The sequence below is a fragment of the Carettochelys insculpta genome, chromosome 1, assembly GCF_033958435.1.
Source record: "Carettochelys insculpta isolate YL-2023 chromosome 1, ASM3395843v1, whole genome shotgun sequence".
In the NCBI taxonomy this organism is placed as follows: domain Eukaryota; kingdom Metazoa; phylum Chordata; order Testudines; family Carettochelyidae; genus Carettochelys; species Carettochelys insculpta.
The window spans coordinates 74,501,343-74,513,821 of record NC_134137.1 but is presented as its reverse complement, the minus strand read 5'-3'; the positions used below and the strand labels follow the sequence as shown (position 1 = coordinate 74,513,821).

At 41.2% G+C, this 12,479-nt stretch overlaps 1 protein-coding gene across 4 annotated transcripts in view; it reads right to left on the bottom strand.

Annotated features, from left to right (window-relative positions):
- The window catches only part of TDRD3 (tudor domain containing 3), a 345,653-nt gene that overhangs the window by 253,312 nt on the left and 79,862 nt on the right, over positions 1-12,479 (bottom strand). For all 4 annotated transcript variants that reach the window (XM_074988725.1, XM_074988707.1, XM_074988715.1 and 1 more), the window contains exon 2: positions 10,309-10,393. In XM_074988725.1, coding sequence (XP_074844826.1) covers positions 10,309-10,393 — 85 coding nt within the window. The remainder of the gene's footprint in view (positions 1-10,308; positions 10,394-12,479) is intronic.

Genomic DNA, 12,479 nt, shown 5'->3' with positions numbered 1-12,479 from the left:
AGGGATGCATTTGGTGGTGGGCAAAAATCAGACCTGGGGACCAGCTCTAGCCCACCACGCAGTGTGGGCCAGAGAGAACAGCTGATCAGCACAGAATGCATAACCCATAGCCAGCTGCATGTTCTCAGCTGCCCTTCCTCCTCCCCCTTGGTTCCATCGACAACCAAGCTGCTCCTAGGATTCTCCTTCTACCTGTGCAGGAGAACGTAGTGCTGAAGTCAGAGTGTTCTCCTGCCTCTATATCCCACATCTGCAGAGCCGGAATCAGGGAGAGGAGACACACACTAGAACCGCTCCAGTCTGAAACATGGATTGTAAGTGACTGACTCAGGAGTGCCGAGCACCGGGAGCATGGGAGGCGGAGGTGGGGGTGAGAAGACAACAGAGCAGGACAGATTTTGCTTAAGAGACAGACAGCGTGGCTTCTCTCAGAAACTCACTCAGCAGCAGCCAGCATGTACACACACTGTCACTGTCACAGTCACACATACCCAGTTTGTTCCACACCAAAGTCACTAACACATATGTACCATATAATCTGTATCTCAAAATCTGCTTCTCAAACACAGTGTTTCTCCTTCATACTCATATATTCTATCTCCCTCTGTAGCCCCCAGCTTACAACTCTGTTGACGGCCCAGCCTGCAACCAGTACCAAAATTCATGAAGTTGCCCCTCTGTGAAAATGCTTCTCCACCCCGTGTAGGGGATCACCGAGCCATCATGGCTCCAGTGGGGTGCCCTAGAAGAAGCTGGTCCAGGTGAAGAGAAGGGTGTTGTACTGTGCATCAACTCATGGGCTGACTGAAAAACCTCTGGCGTTGACGGCACACAAAGTTCTCTTGATGTCTCTGGAGATCAAGCCCAAAGTGGAATTCACGGTCCTCCAACTTGAGTGGAGGAGGATTCCATAGCCGAAGTTGGAACAGGCTAGTCCAACTCAGATCTTACCACAGGCTTATCCGTTGCTTTGGCTGTGGGACACCGCCCTCTACCCAGCTTCCTTTGTAGCACCAATGACTGTGATTGACAGCTCTGGTGGGTGCCGCGAGAAGAGCCCGTCCGGTGCTGTGAATCTGTAGCAGGCACCTGAGCTTATGAGACAGATGCCAGGGCACCGCACATGGAGCAGGCAACACTCAGTGCCAAAACAGTCAGCGCGTGGTCTGGCTGGGACCAGAGTGCTGCCTTCCTCAGCAAGACTATGAGGCACTGATCTCTACTTCAAGTGTGCAGCACCTGAAGGTCTGGCAAATCACACAGAAATCTTTTTGATGACCCTTTAACTAAGCACTTCCAACAGGAAGCGTGGGGGTTGCTTCTGGGCATGTCTGCCACAGGATCCACAGGTCTGAAGCCTGCCCTGGTGCCACGGCTTGCAGGAGGAAAAAGATCTCCCAACTGAAACAATGTAAATAACTACTAAAACTATTAACTACTGAACACTAAGAATCAGAGAGAATTAAACAAGGACTGCTGCACTCGGGAACAAGAGCATAGGGGAGTTTCAGCTAGCCATCACTGGTGGTAAGAAGGCATTGGGAAGTGGTGGGGCATGCGGAGTCATTGGCAAGGCACAATATTGGGCACCATAAAAGCACTGTTCCAAGGTGTGCCCAGGATGAGCCTATAAATGGAGATATACCTATCTCATAGAACCGGAAGGGACCTTGAGAGGTCATTGAATCCAGACCCCCTGCACTCACAGAAGGACCTACCACCATCCCTGACAGATGTTTGTTTGATTTTTTTCTTCATCTATACGCCCCAGATCCCTAAATGCCACCTCCCACCCCTGAAGGACTGAACTCACAAACCTAGGTTTAGCAGACCAATGCTCAAACCACTGAATTATCCCTCCCTCCTCTGCAAAGAGAGAGGAAGGGATGTAGAAAAGAGTGAAAGAGAGCAAGGAGATGGAGAGATGAAGATGAAAATCCCAGTGGCCTGAGAAAGCAAGGCTGGGTTGTTAAGGATTGCAGTGGTAGGAGTGAGTCAAGGTGAACGTGACCAAGGCAGCACTGCAAATAAGAAAAAAGTCTTGAGACTAAGTTTCAGAGTTTGGTGAAGGATAGTGCCTGAAGGCTGCTAATGCTCTTCTCCACGTGAAGTGGGACAGGGGAATTGGTAAGACCCAGTGCCTTGAGTGCATTCATCTGAGGAGGGAGGGGTTGGCTGGCAAACTGTTATGACAAGCAAAGAATAATACAAAATAGCTAAGTTCTGTGTTAAAAGTGAAAGGATGAATGTAGTGATGAGAACTGTATATATGGTAACATGGAAAGGGCTTGCATCTCTTAAGTACCCCTGGAGTTTCTTTGCATGGGTATAAGTGTCATCAACACAAGACCCTGCTAATGGGGAAAAAAAATCCCCTAACTCTGCATGCGCATGCATGCCTGATGGGAATGCACACGAACAAACACTCAAAGAACTGGGGGATGGAAGGTCTCATTAGTCAACGGCCACTGCAGCTATAAGAGAGCATGTGCAGCCCAGCCAAGCACTACTGTTGCAGTTCTCTGGCTAGAGGCACAGGGTTCACAACTGCCTAAAACAGAGCACTTGAAGAAACTATACTTGAAGATCATCATCAGTTCTAACAAGCTGAGATGCGAGTATGCATGCAGCCTCATAGCCTCTTCCCAAAGGTGCTTCCTGAACTGAAGTTGTTGCAGTTCCCAGGTGCACAGCAGGAAAGCCTTATAAACGGCAGACTGTGCAGTGACACGGGCTTCCCTGAGACAGTACGAGGCTAATTTTTCCTGAAGAATGAGTAATGTTCACCAAACCACAGTTTTTGAATGCTGGATTATGTGACAATTTCAAGTCGGGATCTGACCATGACCACGGAAAATTGTCACAACTATGTAAATTATCCACCCTAAAAGAATACTAATAGCATACAACTACAAGAAAGTAAACAGTAAGACGACAGAGGATAAAAGGGGTTCCAACTCTGAGCATGCAACAGTAAGAGGGAAGCAGAGAGATGTCAGCCAGACTGACTTACTATGTACTCAGCTGGGAGGATGAGGACACACACTGCACTTGTGCCGATCAATAGACAGTTCCACAAAAACCTTCTGCTCTAGACCATGGGGCACATAAACACCCACAAAGAGAGTATTTGTATGCACCATCACCCAAAGAAGAATCTACATACCTGTGTACCAACATATCAACTAACTTCAAAGATTTGGATCTACAATGAGGGCAGACTCCAACTGCTTACATTAAATATATGAAAATTTCACACAGATTGCAAAGCTTAAATTAATTTATACTAAATATGGAAACTTGGAGTACTTGCTCCTGCATGTAATTTCATGCTGTGAACAAGCAGATGGCATAATTTGAAAATTTAGTCCTTAAAGTGTGATTTATCTTGGGAGTAATCTCTTCTGACATGGTTTTTATAAGACATAAGATCTGACACAATTTGGGAGAAGTATTGTTTGACAACAGCAAATCAGTCAGATTTGCCTGCACCCAGTAGTTGGTCTCCCATTTTTCTAGCAGCCTACTGATTTCAAATTATAGAAAAAGGTAACTAACTAGAAAAATAGTGTTTTCCTTTGCATGCATCATCTAAGAAAAGTTATGAATCTTTTAAAAGGTCTTCTAAGAGCTCTGCTTATGCTCAAAAGCTGCTCTCTCTTGCTAACAGATATAAAAGATTTCTTGGGTTCAATAAAAGATAGCACCTGACACACCTTGTCTCCCAAAGAAAATGGCAGTCCAAAGCATAAATTAAGCATGCAAGTGGAGTAGCTGAAATAGAGGATCAGTACAAACACAGACGAGTCCTGCGGCTCCTTACAGACTAACAGATATATTTGGGCATAAGCTTGCATGGGTAAAACACACTTTCAGAGTACCAACATTTCTCTGGCCAAGGAAAATAAGTTGTGAGGCTATCACTGGTCCCATATATTGAAAACATCCTGAGATGGAAAAGGGAAAAATCTTTAGTTTTGGTGCAACATGGAACAACTGCACAAGGGTTCTGGTTGATTCTCCATGACTGGATATTTTTAAATCAAAATTCAATATTTTCTAAAGAAGAGATTCTCTAGTTTATACAAATTAATTCAAGGAAGTCCTATGGACTATGTTGCACAGATAGTAGAACATACAAATCTATGAGTACATTCTCAAATTTGTGCTCACATTTAGCCTTTTTCCTTCCACAATTATAGGAAACTGTCCTGTGCATATTGTCAATTACTGCCACAAGGAATAAAGCAGCACACAGGTGAGCAGGGTGGAGACCCATGCAGGTAATACATCCTTGCCTATTCTAGGGAGTGAAATAATCAGCTACAGTGACATGAGACTATGGAAAATGATGGCAGAATTTACAGTTGCCCCTAGTCCCCCGCAGTAATCCCTTTTAATAAAACAAACACAAGATATTTTGCCTTTTATACCATATTGACAGTTTGCATACAGCTGGAGATTTACAAACTTTTGCACAGACAGATGGTGCAGAAGTCAACCCTAAGTTTTGAGGGCCTAGAAAGCAAATGAGTCAGGAGAATTTGGTCCATAATTATACCATCCAACCACAGGAATATGAGCTAACACTGGCTTTGCCATAGATCATGCAGACGTATGATCCACAAGAGTGCTTTGTTAATTGAATGGGGGTTCCCCCCACCCAAGCCCAAACTCACCATACTTCAGGTTCTCACCAAGCCATGTTTGCCAAGAGATGAGAAATGGATTCACATTTTTAAAAAGTACATTATACTATAATCCCATGCTGTGCATGCACTAATAATCATGCTTCTTTGTATTGTTTCTTGTGCTTCTGCAGATGTAATTTTCAGTGCAACACACTACACATCAGCAGAGTGCCCCCACCAGATAAGGAAGCAACCAAGACCAAAACAAGAATGCAGGATATGGAGAGAGATTTTGAACAAAAGTTATAAAACAGCCAGGCAGGCCAGAAAGGAGAGCCAGGAGTGGATAATAAAAGTGATGGAGGAGTAAACAGAGATGCTGAAATCCTTAATCATGTTGCAGGCAGAATAGAAATATACAAAACTAACTGAGCTTGTGTATGCCTTCCATTTCCCTTTGCAGATAAACAGTGCAACAGAATGGTGTGTTAATGCACAATTAGATCTCACAGGAACCATCTAGTGAATGAACTCCACCATGAAGCCTCTATGAACTCCATGCCAGTCCCAAGCATGGATGAAGGAGGAGGGTTGGTCAGATGTGTGTTGATACACTGACCATCAAACAACAATACAAATAAAATCTGATGCCAGCACAACTAAATTGTAAAAGATGCCGGATCAGACGTCGCCTGGATAAACAAGGTCCGGGATACCAATCGAGCAATCAGGGTTGGGTTGATAAGTTGGCTACCAAAAGAAAATTACAGCTAATACATATGCTATCCATTGGAACATGGAAAGTCCAAACACTGTGGGCATCTGGAAAATAAGAGCTGCTTCGGAAGGAGATGGAGAGATACCGATGTGATATACTTGGACTGGCAGAGATGTGCTGGATGGGATCAGGAGAGATATGCGGATGCAAAGTCATTTGGTCAGCAACTGAAATGAAGCACGAAGCAGGAGTTGGATTCCTTCTTAGCAAAACAGCTAGAAGAGCATTCTTAGGATACAAACTGGTGAGTGCAAGAATGATAGTAGGGAGATTCGAAGAAAAGCTGTTCAAAATTTCAGTCATTCAGGTTTACAAACCCACGTTGGACAGTACGGAGGAAAAGATTGGGCTATTCTATTAAGACTTGACAAAGACGGTGGAGGAGATACTGAAGACAGATGTGTTGATCATCGGAGGAGATTGGAATGCGAAGGTTGGAACAGATAACCAAGGGTGGGAGAGAGTCATGGGAAGGTATGGATATGGAGAAAGAAATGAACGAGGTGAAAAACTACTAGACTTTGCTACAGAGCATGAGATGGTGATCTGTAACACGAGATTCCAACAAAAGGACTGTAGGAAGTAGATGTGGCGATAGAACGATAGGAGGTCCAAGAACAGAATATATACGATTTTGATAAGAAGAAGATGGATAATATCAGTACAGCAGTGCCAAACTTTCCAAGGAGCAGATATAGACTCAGACCACAGTCTAGTGATCACAAACATCAAGATAAAACTCAAAAGAAAATGTAAGACACAGTTTAAGAAAAGAAGAGACGTGGCGAGGCTATGTGAGGAAGAAACAGGGAATGCATACAGAGCAGCCCTCAAAGAGATTAAGAATGTCCCCACAGAGAAAGACCTAGATAAAAGAGTCGCAGGGATAGCCATTGCAGTAGAAGAGGCAACTGAGCAGACTTTTCCAGAAGAAGAAAAAAATCAATAAGAAGTGGATTACCCAAGAGACACTGAAGTTGGTTCAAGAGAAGACAGCGTTGAAGTTCAGAAGAGATGTCTCTGAGATGGCAGAACAGCAATTAAGGGTGAAATGCAATGAGGTAAGAAAAGCAGCCAGAAAGGATAAGGAGAAATGGTTAGAGGAGCAATGTGAAGATATAGCAAGGTATTACAGCGAATGTAAGACCAGGGAGGTATATAAGACAATTAGGAATATTAATAGGAAACGGCAACCAAAGATGAGAACGAAGAAATGCTCACGAACAGGGAGAAGACTATGAAGCAACAGATGAGATATTGCACCAACCTATACAATGCACCATTGGACCCCAGTGTCTCAGAGAGACTAATTAAAGAAGTGAAAGACATATCTCCACTGAGCATCGAGATCGAGACCAATATTTTGAAGGCAGAAGCAGAAAAAGCAGTGAAACGACTAAACAACAAGAGACCTGGAAATGATAAGATCACGGGAGAGATGATCAAATATGGCGGAGAAAGCATGATTCAGGAAATACACCGACTATGTAATATAGCATAGAAAGAAGGAAAGGCACATAAGGAAGGACAAGATCTGTGCTAGTGACAATACCCAAGAAAGGAAGTACATCAGAGTGCAAGAACTACAGAATGATTGCCCTAATGAGTCATCTAGGCAAGGTGCTGATGATGATACTGACTGAGACCCTAAGATCGCAGATAGAAGAACATATAGCAGACGAGCAAGCGGGGTTCAAAAAAGATAGAAGTACCATACAGCAGATATTGCACTGATAGAGGAAAAAGCTCGAGGAAAGAACAAGAACGTATACACTTGCTTTGTCGATTTTCAAAAGGCATTTGACAGTATAGATGAGAAAGTGACTTGGCCGGTGTTGAAGTCATACAGAGTGGATAGCTGAACTGATAGGGTTGTTGAGGGATATCAGTGATAATGCAGAGGCAGTGGTGAGAACATATGGGGAGTTGGGAAGGTGGTTAAAACAAGCAGAGGTACGAGACAAGGAGATCCAATATCACCAAGTATCTTCATCGCACATCTGGAGAGAGTGATGGACAAGATCAAGGAAGAGGTAGAAGCGGTATCTGTGCACAGGAAAAGAACTAGTAACTTGAGATTCACGGATGATATAGTTATCATTGAGGAAGATGAGGAGAAGCTAGCGAAAAAGGTGCAGGTGTTAAAAGAGGAAGAGAAGCAGAACGGACTGATGACGAACATCAATAAAACAAAAACAATGGTATTTGGAAATAAGGAAATAGGAAGGAATATCAGTGTTGATGGTATTGAACTAGAAAATGCAGAGAAGTTCACATATCTGGGGAGCAACATAATGTATGATCTAGACTGGAAGAAGGAAACAGCGACTAGAATAGCGAAAACAAAAGCAAGTTTGAAGGCGATGGATAAGATCTGGAAAAGCAAAGCAAATAGCTTAAGAACGAAGCTGAGCACCTTGAAAACGTGTGTATTCAGCAGCATGTTATATGGATGTGAGACATGGGTGATAACGAAAGATTCAAAAAGAAGAATATTGGTGTTTGAAAGGAGTTATAGAAAGATTCTGAGAATAGGATGGATAAAGAAGGTCACCGATGAGGAATTCTATAGAAAGATACAGCCGAAAGAGAACCTGCCGCAGAAAGTTATAAAAAGGAAGCTACAGCTATTTGGGCTTATTTGCAGAATAAAATGATGAACGAAAAATCAAGACCCTGGTAATTCAGCATAATGGACGGTTTGAATAGGAGAGGCAGACCCACAGAGAATGGATAGATGATATAGCAGATTGGTGCAGAGCTAGTCTACAGAAACTAAGCCGCTCCGCACTGGACGAGGAAAGATGGAAGGACATAGTGAGAGAGGCACCAGACACCAACGGGCACTGAGCCCACGGTTATTGATGATCTAGTGAATGCTATAGGAAAATTGCCCAGAAGCACTTGCCAATCCTTTGCAAAAGATCCTGTTTACTGCCAAAAGTTACAATGTTCTGATGATGGATGTAAGTCCTGCTCTTGAGCTCAGACTCGCACAATATTTTTTCATGTCTTCTGTGTACAGTTCCAGAGACGTGGCTTTCCAGGTCTTGAAAGTTCTGTAGCCATAGCTCGTCATCCCAGGACTGCCTAACAATGTGATCCCACTACTCAGTCAGCGTTTGATTCCCAAGTGTAAAAGCAACAGGCCATCATGTGCAGCTGCTCTATGAACGTCAAAAAAAAAATTTCAGATTGGGAGCTCACGATACACTGAATGACAAGATGTGACGTGCTCGTAAGAATGACTGCAACAGTAGAGCGCAATGCAGGATCAGATAGAGATGGTGGGCATAGAGTATACAGGGGCCATTGAGCAACTCCACAAACCAAAGTGGGAAGCCCATGTAATGCAGAGAGAGAAAAAACTGCAAATGGGACTTTGAGCCTACACCACTGAAGCACTGTCATCTATTCAACTTTCCCACAACTCCTACCTGCGTAAGTGGCAAGCAGAGACAGAAAACACTACTCTTTGTGACCTGGTCCCTCTGTCAATTCTAAAGTACGTTCTGCTGACAGAATGAGCATTGTGAAAACATGCATAAACAATGTAATTATACCTTTTTTTAATGTCAGCATAACTTACATTTACAAAATTCTGGAGACAATACTTCGGTCTCTCCTTCATTCAATGAATATTTAATCATTTATACAAAGTGTAAAAGCTCCAACAGCAGAGACTGAAAACTCACTACAGCCTGGTAGTTAGGACCCTCATCTGAGGCTGGGGATAGACTCGTAAGACCTTAAGTTTCTTGACCAATGCTAACTGAGATACACGGACAGACCTCTTTCCCTGGCTAGAAGATGTCTATTCTTTGAAGAGTCACTGATACCCTGGTGGGGGGAAAGCAAGTGAACCTCTCCATCATATTTATTGAGGAAGCACTGGCTTCAATTCTCAGCTTTTTTTAACATTTCATACGTACTTTTCCAATCTTCTTAAAAGATAAATGAGCAACATGAGACTCAGATATTTATATATCATTTATCCATGTACTGACAGGAATAGGTAGACTATTCATCCAGATTACTTCTGTAAATGCATATATTTAATGCCATAATCATGTTGCATTTATGCTGTCCTTTTGTCCCTTCATAAAAGCATCTTCAGGTATGCTGAACAGTCCATGGACGAATGTATTACAAGAAGAATATTCATAGAAGTTATAAGCACGTAGTTTTAAGAGATGTAATATAAGAACACCATGTGTAAGACAGTTACAAGCACCGTAAAGTTTCTCAAATATTTTTATATCATAAAGCAGCATCCTTAACAACCGATCAACTACTCTCCAAAACTTAAAGCACCCAGTTAAATTTTGGCCTTTTCAACTAAACGTTCTGATCCATTGTGTCCATTGTTTATACACAGGTATCATCAGGGCTGTCAGAACAGATATGGGCAGAGCAACACACCTGCAACAGTAAACTTTTTACTTCCAAGTTGCATGTTTGTAAGCATATAAATAGATGAGTTATTTTTCCATGGTATCAATTTTAAGGCATGTGGGATCCAGTCTAAGTACCCAATGAAATATCTTAATTACCACAACAATTCGTGTTTATACTTACACGATAGGATGCTTTCACAAAGCAATGTATTTTTGGTGTTGATGTTAGTTTTTAATACATTAACATTTGGTTGGAAAACACTACATGTTTTTCCAATGCAAAATATGCTCTTTTAAAAAAATAGCTTTTTTCTTTTTCTTTTTTTTAAGAAAGAAAGAAAGAAAGATCACTGTGTGGCAAAGATGACATTCCTGAGATCTAATTCAGATATAAAAATATCAAGAATACACTGAAATAAAAACATTGTATATTATGTACAGAATGTAAAGACTGAACAGTCTAATATGAGATATTTTTAAAAATTTAGCAACAGTAACCTACATTAAGGGCAATCAGGATAACATCACTTATATTGATTTCGTCAGAAGAATTTGTGCAAGTTTCAATTCCTTCCTCCGAAAGATACCTGTTAAAACAAAAGGAAGTTATTTTAGGAAGGTATTTGAAATACATTTGAGATTTAGTCTAAGCTACTGTAGTTAATCTTTCTTTTAGAAGCCTCACCACAATGTCAGGTCTTTAGGCTTGGTCAGCAGTAATATACATTATATTCTATATCTCCTGTATCCTTACAAATGCAATTGAGGAAACAACAGAGAGATAAAAGGATTATTTCACCCTGCCCCACTACTGACTGTCCCCTTAGAAATCATTTCTGCCATTCCTCCCCATTTTTCTTCAAGTCCCTTCATTTCATTGTTTGTAATAACCACAAATTATTTTTTGTGTAAATGTCTACACAATACACTAATCTGCCAAGCTGTCATACAATTATCATACTGTAGCTTTAAACTACCCATGTCCTCTTTTATTTCATCCCCTCATCATAACTTGGGCATTCATTCAGTTCCAAGCAAGTAAGTAGGCAGACCCTTATACCTGTTAATCTGAAATCTACTGGGTCCGTATTGGAAAAGATCCAACTGAAAGAACAAGGCACTAATTGATATGCTTACAGGCTAGTAAATATACGTTTATGAAATAGTTGATTCAGAAATGCTCCATCATAAAGGGATAATATTGTGGGTGCAAAAATTTGGAGATGGGGGTTGGAAGAAGTTCACGGCTATTTGCAGCAGCTCACCATGGAAGCTCTTCAGTGGTTTTATTCAAGTTTATTTGTCATTCATTAGTTTGTTACTTAATGAATCCCAAGACTGCTACAAGGCACAAACATTTTTTCTCTATAGATTAAACAAACACGACACTATCAACATAAACAAATTATATTTTAAGAAAAAGTTAGGTATGTATTAGAAAACTGTGCTCATTTTTAAGTAACAGAGGTTTTAACACCATCACTACTTCCATCAACAGGAAAAAGAAAAAAGACTAGTATAGAGTAAGTCTCAAGATAACTCAGCACACCTGCACCGGCGGACCTCAGGAGACAAGGATCAAAATGCCTTGAGCTTTCTAATCAGTTCCCAGGTGTTGTCTGTGAGCATATAGGACCCAAGAGCACACACACCACTGTAAGTATAAAAAAAACAAAACCCTCTTACCCCAGAGAACTCCTGTTTACTAAAACAACTGGCAAGAGCATGCTTTTTTCTCTTCCTAATGGGAACTCTGGATGCACTATATTCCAAACCTAATCACTTCTATTCTGACTAAACATATATAAGTAGACATTCTGCTTTATTAAGCACAACCTGAGCTCTAACGAGGTTAGATAGGATTCCTGTATAAATAGCTAAAAGGAGAAAAATCCTTACATCAAATTATGTTTTTCACAATCACATTGTACATATTATGTACCATCAAAGCTAATGAAAATTCTCACTCAATTATTTGGCTGATGTATTATATTTCAACAAGGCATAGAAATTATTATTCATAAATTTTGCCAATTGAAGCATTACAAATAAAATGTGCTTTGCAAGTTAAAAAAAATCTAATTCAGAGACCCTGTAAACTTAACATGAAAAACACAAATACAACCCTCAGAAATTTGAAGCTATACCAAAGCCTGTATAGAGCTTGCTAAATTAACCCTTAAGATGTGAAGTGGGGAAATTCATTTTTTTTTAAATGTCTGAGGAACAATCTGATTCCTTCTGGGCGCAACAGAAAAGATATAGTGATCAGCAGACCCAGATACACAGAACTTCATAACATATAATATGCTGGTGTGTGTTCTATGGGGACAAGGGATTATGGAAGATTAAAGTACTACTTGCACATTTTTAAGTCAAATTTAATGATATAAGGACAAATATCTACTTTCCCCAGGTACACATACACATTTCCTCACCCTGTTCCTACAGGGACTCACTCCTTCCCCTTCTATATGTTTGCAAGAGACAGGAAGTCCCCCTTTACTCCTGCTTTCTACTAGAGACTGGACAACTACTATTGCAATGACAGCCAGCTGGAGCAGGGCTCTTCTCAGCAGGCACCTGAAAGCAGAATAGTCTGTGCTTTGGATAGTCTTTGATCTCCTTCCCTTAACCTAGGTGGGTTGTGAGTGTATCATTATACACAAATTA